The following is a 19,152-nucleotide window of genomic DNA, read 5'->3' on the forward strand; positions in this document are numbered from 1 at the left end:
CCTTCCTTTCCCTGTCTTCCTCTCCTTTCTTTTCCTTTTTCCTTCCTTTTTTTTCAGGTGGAAAATGCTAGTTTAACTGCCAGTCGAGAGGCCTCTGATGACTTTTAGGGTACAATTAAAAGGTTCTGGGGGTGATTCAGGAAGGAAAGAAATACACTGAATATTTACCGGGTACCAAGCAGCATGCTTTTGTATGTCTTGTCTCATTGAATCCTATACACATCCATAAAGAGCAGGCTCTTTTATTACAGCTATTTCAAAATGAGGAAATTGGGGTTCGAAATGGTGTCGTGCACAAAGTCACATGTTTTTTAAAGGCTAGAGCCAGGATGCACCAAGACCGGCTCACCTAAGTCTACCGCTAACTTGCATCACGATTGCCATTATTTTCTCCTTGCTCGGTGCTATACTTTTCAGGGTAGTGGAGAAAATTTTTCTTTTTTTGGATGACACTTGTCAACCCCTTGTCTCAGGAACCTAATAAGGGTCCACCTAGATTTCAAAGTCTCTTAATAACCTGTCCTTCCGTTATTTCATTCGTTTCAGCCCTCCTCCCCCCACTCTCTCCTCTCCACTGGCTGGAATTGCTATCGCTCCACCTTTTACATTCATTTCCATTCTCAGGCCTCCTAGTTGACAGACATCGCTCAACTTCAGCATCTCATCATTCAGGTTCCATCTATGCCAGTCCTCACTTGCAGCCCTGATCAAAACCTTTCATCCATAACCCTTTATCTGCTCAATGTACCCAGACTTCCCAGGCTGGCATTCCAGCCAGTCATTCAGTTGCAAATATGTGCTGAGAGTTAATTATGTGCCAGACACTCTCCAGGTGCTGGGAGAACCACCAAGAACCGGACAGACCGGTCACTGCCCTTAAGGTGAACACACTGGTATTAAATAATTACAAATAATCAATTAAATAATTACTTGTATGAATCAAGTAATTACCAGGCCCTCTACCATCTGGTCTCAGCCTATCTTTTCAGAGTCATCCAAATGGGCTGACCTTTCCAGGCTTTCCCACCTTTGAGGCTGTGTCTGCTCCCTCCTTCCTTTTCTGAATACAAGCGCTTTCCTGCTTCACGCAGAATCCCTCCAGGACCAGTTCTGATTCTGCCTCTTCCAGGAAGCCCTGCCAGCCAACTCAAGACTGAAGGATCTCCCCTCATTTCAATTCCTAGCACTTATCCATTCAACAAATATTTACTGAATGACTTGCTGGAATGTTTGATGAGTGACTCTTCATGAGATCCTAAACACATGCTAAGACATTAAAGATTTAAATGGTACAGGGAGTTACAGTTTTCTTATTCATAGGGATCACAGATTATTTTCTTCTTTTCCTCTTTGCGGGGAGGGGAATCCATGAAACTATGTAGTAGATCATATGAGATTACAGATGAGCAAAATGATAATAAAAAATTATTCAGTTACTCGTAATCCTACTAAAGAGACCTACTATTGACATTTTTCTTTCCAGCATTTTCTCTTGCTATTCTCTCTGTCTACACCCAGTTTGTAAAATTCCTTTCCCCTCCAGATTATAATTTTATCAATAAATCTTTTTTCTTATGGTCTTTTTAAAAACATAAAGTACCTTTACCTGAATCCCTGACTTTTTTCTACTTGGGTATGAAATGGTTTTTGTCTTAAACAAAACCTAATTGATAGACATTGTTCAATGCAGTAATACATACATATAATCCTAGCTAGATTAGTGGTAGAGGATCCCTTGGTTCAATCCCTAGTACCAGGGGAGTAAAGTGGGTGGGCTAGGGACATAGCTTAGCGGTAGCCTATCATGTTTGAGGCCCTGGATTCAATCCCCAGTACAACAACAACAAAAACCAAAACGAAAACAAACAAAAAACCCCCAAACCTAGATAATCTACTGAGACTCATCCATCTTTTCCAATTCATTGATCCTATGTACAGTAAGAACTAAAACATTATTTCAGAGCATTTATTTCAGGAAACCTTTCTCTTGACTTTTTCCCCTCCTCTGGTGGTACTGGGAGTTGAACCCAGGGCCTTGTGCATGCTAGGCAAACACTCTGCTACTGAGCTATATACTTAGCCATTTTTATTTTGAGACAGGTTCTCCCTAAATTTCTCAGACTATGTTCCACCTGAGTAGCTAGGATCACAGGCATGTGCCACGCACCTGGCCCAGGAATCTTAAGACCCACTCTGGATGCTCTTTTGTTTTGTGGTACTGGGCACTCATGGCTTTGTGCATGTTAGGCAAGTTCTCTACCACTGAGCCACATCCCCAACCTGTATGCTCTTTTGAACAACACCATTTCACCTCTTTTATTTAAGACTTATATGTGTGGATTGCCTAGGTCTACAGTGTAGCCACATTCATGGGTGAGGAGCCAGGTTCCATCTATGCCAGTCCTCACTTGCAGCCCTGAGCAAGACCTTTCAGCAATAACCCTTTATCTGCTAAATGTACTCAGACTTTCCAGAATGTGCAGACTAGAACACAGGGGATCTTCTGGTCCATGCCCCCACCTTAAGGATGAGCGGGGGCAGTACATGTTAAGCACTTGCCTAAGCTCATGCTCTGCCTGGTTATTTTTCCAAACTGTTTCAGTTTTTCTAATAATAAACTCCATACTAAATTTACACAAAAGAGTAGTCAGTGAAGCACTAACTCTTGCTAAATAAATCCTATCTATCTCCAAAAAGGAAACAGTAATGCAGTTTGGTAGATACCAGGCTTGTTTTGAAATAAAAGAGAACTTTTCTTCTTAGAAGTCAACATTGCTATGATAGGATTAAAGCACAGAAGAAACATTAGGGGCCACCTATCTCATTCTTTCTTTATGTTTGAAAAAACAGTATAACAAAGGGATGTAGGGAAGGGTTGGCCTTTGAGAATGAGTGGCAGCACAGGTTTTATGTATGTTCTGCTTGATCTGATCTCTTTACATGTCACCATGATCCAAGATGGCAATTTTACTAATCAAGAGAAATCCAAGGATTGTCGAAAAGTTAATTATCTTCAGAGACACCAACCCCACTTCATGACTGCTTTCCCAGCCGCAGTGTGAAGCCCCAGTAAGGTGGTCTCTCACCTTTCTTTTCTTTCTTTAAATTTTGAGACAGGGTCTCGCTAAATTGCTAAGGCTGGCCTTGAACTTGGGATCCTCCTTCCGTAGCCTCCCAAGTACCTGAATTACAGACCTGAGCCACATCACCCAGATAGTCTTTTGCCTTTCTGAATTTTAAAACAATAACGGTATTGGAATCTCTTCTTACAGGAACCCCAAAGAGAGAGCCGTGCGCAGTCTTCATTGAGGCGAGAAGTGTAGTTTCAAGAGTTCTTCTAATGAACATTCCAGTGGTCCTGAAAGGCTTAACTAGGAGATGAAAGGCTCTGGGGTAGGGGTGGTGGGGGCGGGTTTGGGGTAGTATGAAAGCTGATCCACCAGGTTGCACTAGGGTAGAGGCAGATCTCAAGAGGTAGAGAATCAACTGAAAAGGAAGCTAGAGAAGATAGCTCTCTCCGGGGGTGCAACCCAGTTCCTTTCTCCTCTGCTCACTTTCAAAAGCCCCTTTAGGATGAAGAAAACCAGTGCTGCCCAGTGGGGCCCCTATCCACCCTTGGTAAACAATGGGAGCGTCTTCCCTTCCAGCCTTTTCGCTCTGAATGAACTCTCAGCGTTACCTTTTAGGACCCACCTTCCCTCCTCACACACCCAATGAGGCCGGAGCCTCTTCCTGCCGGTGTTGAACTCTCCCAGGATATGGACAGGTGCCGTGGACCAATGGTCGGAGCGGCGGCGGGCCAATGGGAGAGAGCGCTGGGTCAACCTGGGGTTTGAGAATAGGAGAGCCCGCAGAGGGGGGCGGTGCGACAAAGGCGCAGGGGGTGGAGGGACCTGCGAGGCGGCTGGCGAGGCTGCCCCAACCAGGGGGAGAGGAACCTGTGGACTGGCCGCCGCCGCCAATGGGAGAGCGAGCTGGTACGGGGGCGGGCCCGGGGCTGACGGCACCGCCCCCCGGGTCCGCAGGGTTGGGGCGGAGCCAGACCCGCGTCAGGTGGTCCCGGGCGTGCGGGCGGCGCGGGGGGCGGGGCGCGGCGCGGGGCGGAGAGGGGAGCGGCAGCCGGCGGGCGGCGGCGGGCACCGGCAGCGCTAGCAGGTACCGGCGGCTGAGGTGGTGAGGCCGCCCCCGGGGGCGAGCGGGCAGGCGGGGAGTCCGGCCCGCCGCGCCCCTATGCTGCGGTGAGCGTTCGTGCTCGGCGCACTTGTCTCCCCGCCGCACCAGCCCGGGCCAGCCAGCTCTCCCCGCCCCGCCACCTCGGGCCCTACCTGCGGCCGCCGTCGGGGGAGGGGGGTCCCCCCAGCTCTGCGGAGCCGCATGAACAATAGGCGGCGGCGGCTCCTGCGGGCGGCGACAGCCCCGCACCCTATGGATCGGCCGCTCCATGGAGCCCTCCAGAGCGCTTCTCGGCTGCCTGGCGAGCGCCGCCGATGCCGCCCCGCCTGGGGAGAATGGAACTGGGGCCGGGGCCGAGGAGGAGGAGGAAGAAGAGGAGGAGGCGGCGGCGGCGGCGGCCCCCGGGGAGCTGGGCTCCGAAGCACCGTTGCCCTACTGGACGGCCGTGTTCGAGTACGAGGCGGCGGGAGAGGACGAGCTGACCCTGCGGCTGGGCGACGTGGTGGAGGTGCTGTCCAAGGACTCCCAGGTGTCCGGCGACGAGGGCTGGTGGACTGGGCAGCTGAACCAGCGGGTGGGCATCTTCCCCAGCAACTACGTGACTCCGCGCAGCGCCTTCTCCAGCCGCTGCCAGCCTGGAGGCGAGGACCCCAGTTGCTACCCGCCCATTCAGTGTAAGATGAAGGCGGGGCTGGGGATCCGGCGGGGAGGTGGAAGGATGAAGCCCTGGGTGGTCGAGGAGGAAGGGGAACCCTTCAGGAGGTTTTTAGGGGTGGGGAACCTGGATAGATAATGATTGACCGGGGTATGGGTGGATGCGCGCGCTCTGGGGCTTGGGGTCTTTAGTTGATGCGGTGGATAAGCTAAAGAAGCCCCAGGCTTTGCCCGGAACTCAGGGGATTGGACTTCTTAACCTTCATCTGACTACCTTAGCAGCAGCTTCTGTTTTCCACATCCTGAAACCCCAGCATGAAAGTCTCCCCATTTCCCGATCCCTTCCTCTTCCAACTTGCCCTCCAAATCTGCAAAGATTTCAGACAAGCTGATGGTTACTGTCTTAACCTTAGTTTCCAAGTCAGGGACCTTGCCGACCTCTTCTATGGGCTGTCCCCGCCTCTTAAAGGTATTTGCTTTGAGAGAGATGGAGGTGTCTCCCGAAGGGCTGGGCTGGCTCACAAGACCCGGAAGCGTGTGTGAACTCAGGGCCAAGTGCCTCCGAAATGTCGTGTTGATTTCTGGGATCCTAATCCTGTATCTCAGAAGTTGTACCTTTAGGAGTCTCACTGAGTATTGTGCTAAGAAACAGGGGAGGGCAAGTGATGGGTGGAGAAATGATTAGAAGGAGAAAAGTATGTCGTTCCCCTTGAAAAGTTAAGGAGCACAGGTACAGTGGCTAAGTCCCAGTCACTCTTTAGACAATACATTTTCTGTTTTCTTCTCACCCTAGATCCTTGCCTATATTTGGAATTGGCTAAATCTCAAGGGGTCCATACCCAGGGTTCCCTCCCAGGGCCTTTCTCCCAGTGTCCTGGTTTTCATCAATTTCCCAGGAGCCCCCCTGTTCCACACCCTGTAATGAAATTTCCTTTGTTTTTTTTTCCAAAGGAGTTAAATTGCTATTAAAATCCCTTAATCAATTATACTTTGTCATTTTAGAAGGAAGGTAAATACCTCCTAGTGCAGTTTACACTGTTTTGTATTTGAGAATTTACATAATTTCCTCCCTGTTACAAAATATTGCTAATATATATTGATTACTGCTTATTCCATATTTTATATACTTAGCATCGTAGTTGACTTAAAAAATCATTACCAAGGGCTAAATTTGAGTAGTCTTAAATTTTCATTCATAAGTTTTATCTTCTTGTCCTGTAACTTATTTTCATCTGAACACTTGTGTTACTTTGTCTTAAGATGTGTTTTAAATACTAGCACTTAATGTCAAAAACATAACCTCTTTCCTTGTTTTTCTGTTTTTCTTTTGGTGGTTTGACTGTTAAAGTAATATTCAAATTTTCACTTCTTGTTCTTTCTTTTTCCCTCTCATTCAATTTAAAACTTCATCTTGATCTTTATAATGGCTGTAAGTGGCAAATTACTTTAAATTTTTTCTGGGTGCTACATCTTCTTGGCTCTGGTATTGGTAAGATGAGGGCCATGCAAAGGTCCTGGCATAGTGTTTTCAAATAGTGTTGAAGATGAATGTGGCCATATGTTGGAAGACATACAAATAGTCTGGCATGTTAGAAAACAGTGTAATTTTAAATGTAAGTCAAATTTTGTGAGTTAAAAATTCTATGATTTTAATTTTAGGGACAGCTAATGTCAGAGTAGAAGAGTTCTATGAAAGTCATTGAGCAGGAACTCAGTTTCTTCAGTGTCTTGTCCTCATGGCTGTCCACACTTAGGAGTGAATGTGTCTTAGAGAGCCAGACATGTCAACAGTGTTCTTACCTACAGGAGCTCTTTTCCTGAAAGGTGGCCTGACCTTATCTTTTTTTGTAGCAAAAGTTACCTTGGATAGAATGGATTCCTAAATCTAGAACCCAAATGATGGGAAAGAAGGCATCTTTCTCTTATGCTTATTGAAAGAATTGACTTCAAGAACATGGTGTTTGAAAGTCCCAGTAAGTGCTCTTATTTGGCCTCATTTGGATCTCTTATCTTGACTGAAATTAATTCTTGATAATTCAGAAATCTTAATTCCAGTCAAAAACTGATTATTGAGTATCTAAGGAATGATAGATACTATGTCAAATGCCAGGGAATAAAGAAATGATAAGATATGAGGTGCTTATAATTTACATGAGGGAAATTGGTGGTGTAAATGTAAAATGTCAGTGTGGTACTTTGATAAGGAGATGTACATCTCTTATCTGCATGCCCTGTCCACCAGTTCAGTTGGGGTCACTCAGAAAATAAAGGTGAATGACAAACCTTGTCTCCAAAGACTCAGAATAAAATTGAGCCACTGACAACTCTTCTTCAGAGTTGCCCTTTTAAACTTCCCTGGGGCATGTATTTTAGCATTACATTCTGGTTCATAAATGGAACACAGGAAGTCAAGCAGTAAAGTGTTCATGATTAGCTTCATAGTATTGTTTCTCAAAATGAGAACTTTGTTTCAAACTTTATTCAGAACTAAAGAGAAAATTACTAAATCTTGCATCAAAGAAAAAATATGATAGTGATAATATAAACCATCTTTCATTTACATAGTGCTTTTATCCCCTCCAATGTAGGTCTTAGAGTTTAGCTCTGAATGGATGACAAATGTAAATAACCTGGGAACACATTCTTCTCTATTTTAGTAAGTGATTTAAAAATGTACAGTTCCAAATGTATCATTCTGGGAAATATAATCCTAAGTATTTTTTTTTTAAAGTTTCTCTTAGGAGAGTATGTCTGCTTTCAAGTAGGGCATACATTAAGGTCAGCATTGATTTACATTATGAATATATGCTTCTTTTTCCTACATCCTCTAGAAATAGAAGGATATATTTTCAGGTGTTCATATGATTTTTAAATGAACAGGATAGATACCACTCACTTGCCTCAAACCCACCAGAATGTGCCTATACATTGTTTCTAAACATGCAATTGAGAGGGAATAACATCTTGACACCAAAAATGAAATAGGTCTTTGTTCCTGGTATTCCTTCTGAGGAAGGATATTCCTGGAAATATCCTTCCTCAGAAACTGAAAAATGTGCTGAATGCAGGTTGACCTGATTCTTGTTTAAAACCAGGTCTTGACTGGAACAGAAGCGAGGAAGAGCCTCACGTACTCACTGCTGCAACTGAAGGTCCGGTTCCTTAACTCCCATCCAGGGGGACTTCTTGGCAGGGAAGCAGGAAAGAAAAAAACAACCTCATTTCCCATCTTCTGTCTTTTATGTTTGAAAGCTGAACTTCTGTTCTATACTTTTCTTGAAGGCTGGTCATAAAGGTTCCTTAACTAAATTAAAAAAAAAAAAAAAGCCTGAGATTTTATGTTCTACCCTAAGAGGTTTCCTGCCTTCTGTGAGATGCTGTTGGAGGAGCTGTCCTTTCAGCACCTTTGTCCTGAATCACATCTTTTATAGCCACACGCATTTAAATAAATATTGAACACCTACTTTGTGTTGACAGTATGTTTCAGACCAGAGGAAAGAAGGAAGACTATATAAAAAAAAATACAACAGTTCCTTCAGGAGAATTCAAAGGCTCCGTTGAGGAAATAAGATAATAAATACTAAGTTGAATACTAAGTTGGAGATGCACATAGCTTTATCAGTGTGAATGCTGGTATGGGGGGAAAAAAAAGAATGATTCCCTCTTTGACCAGAGACTCTAATATATTTCTCCAAGAGGAGGAAGAGGAGGAGGATGATGATGATGATGATGATGATGATGATAATGATGATTGGCACTACCGATTGAACTCAGGGGCATTCAGTCACTGAGCCACATCCCCAGCCCTATTTTGTATTATATTTAGAGACAGGGTCTTACCAAGTTGCTTAGCGCTTCACTGTTGCTGAGACTGGTTTTGAACTCACAATCCTACTGCTTCAGCCTCTTGATCTGCTGAGATTATAGGCATGTGCCATAATGCCCAGCTCCAAGAGGATTCTTAATCTCTCATTAACATAGGCATGTTTTTTCATTCATATAAATGACGTCAGACAAAAATTAGTAATCAGTCAAGATTCATTTTCAGGACTCAGAAATACTCATTTTAAATAAGATAGGGATTTAGCATAGAAAATTAGGTGCTCACGGAATTGTTGGAAGGGCTGGGAGAAGAGGCTTTTGGCTGGACCTCTAGGAAGAACTTCCAGAACATTGCAGAACTGGCCTACCAGGAGACCTGCCACTTCTCTCATTGGGAAGGTTACAGAATCTGGAGCTGCCATGGAAGATGTTGACTTCAAGAACACCGTGCTGTATCTGCAACCAAGAGATTAGGCATCCATTTGGCTATGAAACATTCCTTCCTCCATCTACAGAGCTAGTGATTGAACACTCACACTCGATTGCAGAAAGCCATACTCACCAGAAGGAGCAGTGAGAAGATGGTCTCTACCTCACTTCTGCCTTGCAAACCCTGTGCATCCAGTTGGTGAATTTAATTTGCACCCAGAACTTTAGCTATAAGGGAGCCTGGGAAATGTAGTTTTTTAAGTTTCTGGCATATGCATGCTAGAAGGATTTTGGAATGGCTGCTAGGGGCTAGATTTAGTGTCTTCCATACCATTTATTTTTCAGGGAAACTTCCAGATGAAGTTGAAACATTTTTGTGTGTGTGGTGCTGGGGACTGTACCCAAGGCCTTGTGCATGCGGGGCACCACTGAGCTCTATCCCAGCTCCAAGACAATAACATTTGGCACTTTGGGGGTCAAGATGCTCTCTACCTTCTGTATACCTAAAGGCAGTTACATCTAACATTTCCTCAGCATTTCCTTTGTGCAGACTGTCAATTGTATTGCAAAACACAAATGAATATCAGCTCCAGATAGGATGGAAGTACTATAATTAAGCAAGAACAGATTTTTGAACACCACCAGCATCTGAATGGAGAGCGGGGGTGTCGTGGGGCTGGCCAAGTAAGGAAGGGAACAGCCAGCAGTGGGCAGTTCCTCCATTGGTCTTGCCAAACGTTCAGAAATATATATTTGTTTTCTTAGTTTTTTAGTAAAGTGTGATGATTCTTTGTGTTTGTTTCAGATGGCCCAATTTACTTTTACAGATCAGAATTTGGTTTATTTTGTACTGAGATAGATTAAAAAAAAAAAAATATATATATATATATATATACACACACACACACACATATATTAGTTGTTGATTGACCTTTATTTTATTTATTTATATGCGGTGCTGAGAATCAAACCCAGTGTCTCACTCATGCCAGGTGAATGCGCTACAGCTTAGCCACAGCTGCAGCCCCTGAGGTAGATTTTTGTTGGTGTTATTTTCATTTTATTTCAGTGATCTCTTGGTCACCTACTAAATGTTTGGCACGGTGAATACAGTAGTGAAAAAGGCTAACAGAATATTTGCTCTTTTGAATTTCATGATCTAGCAGGAAAACAGTCATCGGACAAGTATTTAAGTAATTTATAACCTTGATGATTCTTGCAAAGTGGAGATTGTTATCAAAAGTCCAATGGGGGAGGGCTTGACTGCATTGGTCTGGGGGCTAAAAGTTCTTCTATGAAATTGACATTTGAAACTGGAGGAATGAATTTAAATCAGCCAGGTAAAGATAAAAGAGATGGAGGGGACAGAGAACAGGGTTTATGAGAGAAACAGAAAATAACATTTTGCTCGTAACAGCACTTAACACCATAACTAGCCCAAGATTTATAATCACTGGTAGCTATTATTATCTACCCATGAAAACCTTTACAAACAGAGCAAAAGGTATAATCAAGTACCTTAGGTTCAGACTCTGGATTTGGGAAGGAGAATGAGTGTTTGGGTGATACTGGAAGCACTGGGGATTGAGCTGGGGGCAGGTGTCTCTGGAGTAAGATGTCTCCTGTGAGGCTCCTTTCCCATACATGTCAATCATCAGGTCCTGGTAGAACCAAATTCTGCCAGTCTCCCAGGTGGACTCAGTCCTCCCATCCTCACTGCTGCTGAGAGTCAGCACGCTTGAGTCCCCCACAGTGGCTTTCTCAGTGGCCCTTTGCCTTTCAAGTTATACTGTACATGGCTGCCAGAGTTGCCATTCTTCCTAAATCACAGGTCAAACAGCCCTACCCTTCTGAAAACGACATGACTCCTGTTGTTTACAGTGTGACATTCAAGCCCTTCAGATTGGCCTGAAAGCATTTCACTACCTGGTTATCCCCCAAAAGTCTTCGAGCCTCATCTCCTATCCCAGTGCATATGATCCAGGCACACTGGACTCCCTCGGGTTCCTAATATATCATGTACTCTCATGTCCCATGTACTTGCTCATGTTCTTCCCCCTGTCTGATTGTCCTTCACCCTGTTCTCCTTCATCATCTGATGAGATGCCTTCCATGTCAAGTGTTATCTTCCTTGAGACTTCTTCTTCATTCACCTTCTTACTCTCCTGTCCTGTTATGAGAGTCAGTGTGATCAGATTTCTACAAACACTTTTTCTCAAGCTGTGGTAAGGCTGTAGTATGTCTGCCCTGGCCCTGGGTTGTGTGCCTCTCACCACCAAGTACACAGTGAATAGGTCCCAGCTAAGGATCCCTGATGTTCCCTTTAGTTATCGTGGTTGGTCTTAGAGGAGGCTCCCTGGTTTTCCATGTAGAATTTATTCTATGAATATTTATTGAATGTCCACTATGTGTTGCTGGTCACTAAGAATAGTGCAAATGAAAAAAAGAGGTTGATCCCAGTTCTTGCTCTTCTGGAGTTTACTTTATAACGAATGGGGAGACAGAAGAGCCCAGGGAAAGGACAAACTTGTTACGTTCACCCATTGAGGTAAATGAACGGCAAATGTGTTGAGGATGTTCTTGACATCTTTCTTTCTTCCTTTTCAGTGTTAGAGATTGATTTTGCGGAGCTAACCCTGGAAGAGATTATTGGCATTGGGGGCTTTGGGAAGGTCTATCGTGCTTTCTGGATAGGCGATGAGGTAGCCGTGAAAGCAGCTCGCCACGACCCCGATGAGGACATCAGCCAGACCATAGAGAACGTTCGCCAAGAGGCCAAGCTCTTCGCCATGCTGAAGCACCCCAACATCATTGCTCTTAGGGGTGTGTGTCTGAAGGAACCCAACCTCTGCTTAGTCATGGAGTTTGCTCGCGGAGGGCCTTTGAATAGAGTGTTATCTGGGAAAAGGATCCCCCCGGACATCCTGGTGAACTGGGCTGTGCAGATCGCCAGAGGGATGAACTACCTACATGATGAGGCAATCGTCCCCATCATCCACCGCGACCTTAAGTCCAGCAACAGTGAGTAGTAGGAAGAGCTGGGCTGGAGGGTTAATGGCACCTTCACTCTGAGGCCGTGGCCTCAGTAGGAGTGGATTCCCCGTGGAACCTTGCCTGAAATATTCCATTATTGAGTGGGAGGGGATGCGGGAGTGGAATGAGTGCCAGGGAAAACTGGTGGGATAAGTTTGAACTCCAATTAGCAGGAAAGGTTGGCAATATGTAATTCTGATACGTGCTGCAAGAACACGTTTATTTTTCCCACTTGAGGGAAGTTGTGTAGGTAATCAAAGACGGATTTCCCTCTTTGTGGAACAGCAAGTAAAAGCAGACCTGTGCCACCTGCTTGAATTTCTGCCTAAACACCTCAACTTAAGGTACCCACCAGAGAAGAGACCATCAGAAGAAGGGGCAAATTTTTTAAATGGTGAGCTGATTGAGATGACAGTGCCAGTTTGGAGAACATGACCTGGCTGGTAGTGTTACAGACCTCTGGGTAGCCCAGAGATGGCATTAATCCCAAAACTACCTGGTATTTAATAGCAGGGAACTGAGAAGTAACTGTTTATTAAACACCCAGTATCCATAAACTGGATTGTAAAGCAAGTGTTAGGTATAATTAAATAGCAAGTTGGTAGTGATTTCCGTAGTTCACCAGGGCTGAATCAGAGGACCTAGGAATACGCTTTATTTGTGGGATGGTTTGTGTTGTCTCCTGCCTAACCTGACTGTAGACAGCATACAGTTGCTTAAAGGTATATGCTTAAGATCACTTTGAGCATCCTGTCCCAGAGAGCTGGGCATTTGAGTTGAAGGACTTTGGGGGTGACATGGGCCCCAGGGACTTCACTCTCTCTGTGTTCTTCTGTTTTAAGCCCAGAAATCCTTCAGACCTTGTTTTGTTCCAAGTTGTTCCAGATGTGGTTATTTTTCTGTTAATGTTCTTGTGAATCAGTTTACTTTAAAAATTGCAAATTGTTGTAGAAAACTTAGAAAGTACACATAAACAAATAGAAGAGAGAGCTAATTCAGTATTTTCCTTTAGCAAGATCAATTCTTACATTTAGCATATTCTTCCAGACATTTTAAAATCATATGGGGTTCATATATATACAAATCATATAGGGTTCATATATATATACATGTGTGTATATATATGTATATCTATATACACACATATATGTATGTATATATTAAACACATATATGTGTGTGTATACACACACACACACACACAGATATACTTTCCAATTTACTTTAAAATAGCCTTTGTTACTTTTATCTTTTCTACCTGTGTACTCTTCACCCCCTTAATATAGAATCTTCCTTCTTGCAAGAGTATGGAATGTTAGATATTCATTTTAGGTATGATATGTGTAGAAGTTTTTAGTTACATAAAATAAAATCTGTTTTCTCTTTTTCCCTTAACCATTATTTTATCTCTTTATCATGTTCTGAACCTTCTTCCCCAATTCTGTTCTTTAAATGTACTAAATAAATTCAAACTTTTGGTGACCTCTTTCAGAGTACTTCTACCTAGAGATTGCTTTGGATGATGGGATAAGAAGCAGCAGATGTGTTGGTAGAAAATGTGTTATAGAAGCTGAATTTTCTTTATTATTATCATTTTTTTATATATCCTTATCATGCTAGGAGAATTAGGAAAAGTGCTTTAATGTTGCATAATTGAACCTGTTTAGAAAGCTGGGCTAGGATAACCAAATTGTAAAAGTTTATCAGTTTCTTGATGAAGTTTTAATTGAGCCTAATTTCAAGCTAGCCTTACTTTTATAAGGTTTGTGTTTTGGACTCTAGGCTCTTGGAAAGGAAAGGCTGCCCTGCCAAAGTGCTGCTGTTGGTAGGAGAGGGCAGGAGACTTAAATGCCACTCTCTTTTCCAGAAGACAGTGCTTTGATCCTTTCTTTGTCCTTAAGTGTGTTTCGGGATTGCCATGGGAGGACCCTCCAGGTGGCCTGTTGTGGAGAGAGAGGATTTTTACATAGGGTAGTATTTTGAAGGACCTTGTCAACACATGGCCAGAAGTGAGTCTGGTACAGTGTACCTTATGGTTGGTGCTGATGTTTTTTACCAGCTGTAAATCTCACATGTGAGTTGGAGTAGCCCCTTGACATTAGTCTGTGGGTGGATATTTGCCTAGGATTCTATATATCCAATGGGTACCTCGTTGACCCTCATTATTATTTCACTGCAATGTGAGCATGATTTGGAAATGATTTTAAAAATGCTATGCCATTCCTTGCCCATCGCCTTCAATTTGGGAATCATAACTTTGTGTTTTGTAGACCTAGGGACACTGTCCTGTTTCCCTTAGTTTTTATTAAGTATTCTGGAGAGTTGGATTTTGGTCACTGCCATGTAAGGGTAGAATACTAAGAATTGTGTGTTAGCTGACTTTGAACTGATAGAGAAAAAGAGTATGAATATATGGGGACCATCTTTGTGGGAAAAAGAAGGTAGTCAGTGATAATATACAGCTGTTATAAACTCTTAGTAAAAAGTAACGTGTTTAAATGTTTTATTGGGGCTGGGGTTGTGGCTGAGTGGTAGAGCACTTGCCTGGCACGTGTAAGGCACTGGGTTCGATCCTCAGCACCACATAAAAATAAGTAAATAAAATAAAGGAATAAAAAATGTTTTATTATCCTGATCACCTACTTGAAACAGTCATTTTCCATTTACCAGCAGTGAAATGTCTATGGCACACAGTATTCTTTGTGTATATATAATGCACATTAAGTTTAGGTCTGACTGTATATAACCTAAGAAACAAAACAAAATAACAATGACTACAATGAGGTATAGGTCTGGGGACATAGCCCATGGGTAGAGACCTTGCCTAGCATGTGCAGAGCCCTGAGTTTGAGTCCTAGTGCTGCAATAAATAAACAAAAAAATAAAATAAGGTATACATTTATCTTTGAAAAGAAGTCTGAGGATTTTAGGGTAGCTCCATAGGGTTATCAGGGCCCCAGGTTCCTATTTTTTATTCTATCATCCCAGTATGTGGAGGACCAGATATCTGATCCAAGTACAGGCCTGAAGGAGGTGGAAAAGCAGAAGTGCAGACTGAGGTGCTCCTAGTGACTGGGTCAGCTCCCATTAATTTCTCAGAGATCTAGTACAACATGATCACATAAATGTGACTAGCAGCAAAGGAGGCTGGAAATAGATGCTTTTACGCTGGGTGGCATTGAGTCCCACTAATAATCAAGGTATGATACCAAGGACAAACACATCTGGAGGGGAGGCAGCCAGCGGTGTTCATGGAATCTTTTTGTTTATTTTGTGTACTGGGGATTGAACCCAGGGTGCTCTGTCACTGAGCTATATCTCCAGTCCTTTTTTTTTAATATTTATTTTTTAGTTATAGTTGGACACAATACCTTTATTTTACCTATCCATTTTTTTATGTGGTGCTGAGGATCGAACCCAGGGCCTCCTGCGTGCAAGGCGAGTGCTCTACCACTGAGCCACAACCCCAGCTCCCCCATTCTTTTTTAGTTTGAGACAGAGTCTTGCTAAGTTGTCCAGGCTGGCCTTGTACGTATGATCCTCCTGCCACAGCCTCCTAACCAGCTGGGACTATAAGCTTGTGCCATCAGGCCTGGCTTTGCCATGGAATCTTTTTTTTTAAAAAAATTTTAAAATTTTTTAGTTGTAGCTGGACACAAAACGTTTATTTTACTTATTTATTTTTATGTGGTGCTGAGGGTTGAACCCAGGTCTCGCACATGCAAGGTGATCGCTCTACCACTGAGCCACAATCCTAGCCCTGCCTTGGAATCTTAAGGCAGGATATGTATGGGGAAAAACAGTTTACTCCGATATTTAGCATCATACAACCAAACAAATTTAGCTGGGCGCTGGGACATATGGCTCAGACTCCTGGTTTAACTAATGCCTTACACTGCTTTACCACATCAGATCATTAACTTAAACATCGCATCTTAAAACTACTTGTAAAAGGCCACTGGCTATAAAAATGGATTTATGTCTCCCTGCTCCATCAAATCTGGGGAAAACCAGTTATTTGGTTGTTAGTAAAGACATTAGTGAAGGATATCTTTTAGTGGGAAGATTGTCTTTTTTGGGATAGGTTTGTGGATTTTAGGATTTTGTATAGCAGGTGATTTGGCATGAAGGCACTTGGCAGAATAGCAGTTTAATAGTTCTCTTAAAAGTTAAATTAGGCTGGGTGTGGTGGTGCACACCTGTAATTCCATCAGCTCTGGAGGCTGAGAAAGGAGGATCCCAAGTTCCAGGTCAGCCTCAGCAACTTAGTGAGGCCCTAAGCAACTTAAGTGAGACCCTGTTTCAAAATAAAAAGCACTGGAGATGTGGCTCAATAGTTAAGTACCCCTGGGTTCAATTCCTGGTGCAAAAAAAAGTTAAATTGGTGGGACTGGGGGTGTGGTTCACTGGTAGAGTGCTTGCCTAGCTTGCATAAGACTGTGGGTTTCATCCCCAGTAATGCCAAAGGGAATATAAATAAATAAATAAATAAAATGAAAAAAGAGAAAAAAATCTAAAAACTTCCCAAAGGAAAGGTAGTATTATTAACTTTTATTTTTATTATCAAGTAACTGATAGGTATTCCAGAGAATTGTATTTGGCCCCTGTCATGTAAGGGTGTAACACTAGGAATTATATGTTAGTAGACTTTGAACTGATAAAGAAAAAAATATGAATATGTGGGTACTGTCATGGGGGAAAAGGAAGTAATTGGTGATAAACCTCCAGCTGTTATAAAGTCTTAGTAAAAAGCCTCTCCTTCTGGGGCTGGGGTTGTGGCTCAGCCACAGTGCGAGGCCCTGGGTTCAATCCTCAGCACCACATAAAAATAAATAAATAAAATAAAGGTATTGTGTTCATCTACAACTAAAAAAAAAAAGAAAACACAGGAAATCATAAAGTAAATAAATAAAATAAAGGTATTGTGTTCATCTACAACTAAAAAAAAAAAAGAAAACACAGGAAATCATAAAAGTAAAAATTATGTTTTTCTGTGCATTTACATGTATTTATTTTCACTGCTCACATATCCCAATAAACATATTGCTTGTAGCATGCTCTTCTCCACTGATCGTGTCTTGTCAGCGTATGTTCCTAATCGCTACACCATAGCCTGCACAGGGCTCTTAGACAGCTGTGGTATTTCAGCTGTGTTATTTGTCTGGCCCGGTAGTGCTTTAGTTTCAGATAATTAGAAATAATGTTGTTCTGCTCACAAGGCCACAGCCTCCAAGTTTTGTTAATTTTTGATCTCCTGCCTATACCTTCCTTACCTTTCCAGTAACTCATTCTTAATTTATAGCTGAAAAGAGCACAGGTGGTGGAGACCTGTATTTGATTTGGGACTAGCATCACCTGCCTTCCTCTTCTCAGATGTCAGCCTGAAGTTGTTGTGAGGTCTTTGCTGCCTTCTCTTCCTCCTCCTCTAGGGGTGCTTTCCCCTTAAGCCAAGCCTGTCTCCTCTTTGTCCCCAACACACCTGGTGGGTCCAGGCCCTAAGGCTCACAGCAGCCCTTGCTGTGGGAAAAGCCCTGCTTGCAGGAGTGCCCTCACCTCATCTCTCTGCCTACCCAAACCCTATCCAGATTTCTGTGCTTAATCAAACCTGGCTGCACCTCCTCCTGAGAGCCCATTACAGATCTTGCTGTAGCCTCTGCTCAGTAGCTGTTTGCTAAATGCACATTACCTGATGGTATGTGAAAGAATATTTGAGCAACAAGGGACTAGAGCAGCTAGTATAAGGCTGCGATATTTGGTGACAACCATGGGGGAGTGCATGTTCTCCCCTGTGGTATTTATAGAATAGCCACATAGTCACCATGCTGCACTCCTTGGCCTCCTCTTTTTCTTGGCCATGATTTTAGGAGCATCCCTTAGGTTTCCAAATAGATTTTGTGTCTTTTGCTCCTAACATGGTTCCAGGTGCCCTCAGTGAATGAATGTGTAGAATACATAGAATAAATGAATGAATAAATGAGTGAATGGGACATCACTTCAACTGGTTTACTATAGGATTTCAAAATGTGAAAACTCACTTTTTCCCATCTAAAGATGCTATTCATACCTTACTTGTGTGGAATTTGCTTTTCATCCTCATTATACTCCCCAGGCCCTTGATCCTTCGTGAATGTCTTGAGTCTGTCAGTCTGTTTTGGATGCCCACGTGTGGCATTTAACAGTGCATTTCTTACCAACCTTGAAGGCCTCTGCTTCCTTCTGTCTCCACACTGTTCCCAAATGCCAGCCCTGGGAATGGCAGGGAGACATCACCACCAGCCGATATTTTCACAGCAGCCAGATGGCAACTGCCAGGAGTTGTGGGATCAGGCCACCACACTGTGCACCAGACTCTCTGCCAGTCTGCTCTGCCCAACTCAGAGCTTCTTTTGTTCCTAGCTTGGGAATTGCCCCTCATGGTCTTCAGAGTACTTTTCACATTTTCGTTGAGTTGATTGATTGGCTGCGCCTCTTGTAACTGGAGGCCCATGTAGCACCCCTTTGACCCCTAGTTTGTGCCTCCTGGGCTTTGTGCCCATCTCCAGCCTTCCCTTGGAGTTCACAAGGTCAGAAAGCTGGAGATACCTTTTCTTGCAACACAAGGGTGAGAGAGCTTCCATCTTCCTCTTGGCCCCACCTGGCTGGTTCTATTGCTTTAAGCCTGGAGCATACCTGGGCTGGACATTGGCCAAAGCTCCCTCCTGGGTTTCTGGGTAGGATTTCTCATGGCTGGGAGTTTGCTGGCTGCCAGGCCCTGGTACTCTATGACCTGCTGGATCCTGCTCTCTAGTGTTTTCTTCCTGCACGTGTGTCAGAGTGCATTCCTGCCTCAGATAAAGCAGCTAAGGCACGGGTGTGCTGGCCAGGGGCAAAGTGGCATCAAACTTGCTAGAAAAAGGTGGAAGAGCAGCCATCAGGACAGTTTTCCCCATAGGTGAAAAAAATAAGAAACAACAAAACATTCCCAGAGTATATCTGAAAGGCAATGAAGTGTCAGCTAGAGAAACCAGTTTTCCCATCTTGTTGGGAGGTGGATGATGACTTT

The 19,152-nt window shown here is 43.5% G+C and overlaps 1 protein-coding gene across 3 annotated transcripts in view; it reads left to right on the forward strand.

The window, feature by feature from the left end:
• Positions 1 to 4,184: 4,184 nt before the first annotated feature.
• Map3k9 (mitogen-activated protein kinase kinase kinase 9) overlaps positions 4,185 to 19,152 on the forward strand; it is a 76,146-nt gene continuing 61,178 nt past the window's right edge. For 2 of the 3 annotated variants that reach the window (XM_058577737.1, XM_058577738.1), the window contains exons 1-2: positions 4,185 to 4,847; positions 11,686 to 12,099. In XM_058577737.1, coding sequence (XP_058433720.1) covers positions 4,442 to 4,847; positions 11,686 to 12,099 — 820 coding nt within the window. In that variant the 5' untranslated portion in view covers positions 4,185 to 4,441. The remainder of the gene's footprint in view (positions 4,848 to 11,685; positions 12,100 to 19,152) is intronic. The other variant, XM_046440994.2, reaches the window with a different exon arrangement.

The sequence above is a fragment of the Marmota monax genome, unplaced genomic scaffold, assembly GCF_021218885.2.
Source record: "Marmota monax isolate L192 unplaced genomic scaffold, Marmota_monax_Labrador192_F-V1.1 WCK01_AAM20220418_F8-fsc00017, whole genome shotgun sequence".
Lineage (NCBI taxonomy): Eukaryota > Metazoa > Chordata > Mammalia > Rodentia > Sciuridae > Marmota > Marmota monax.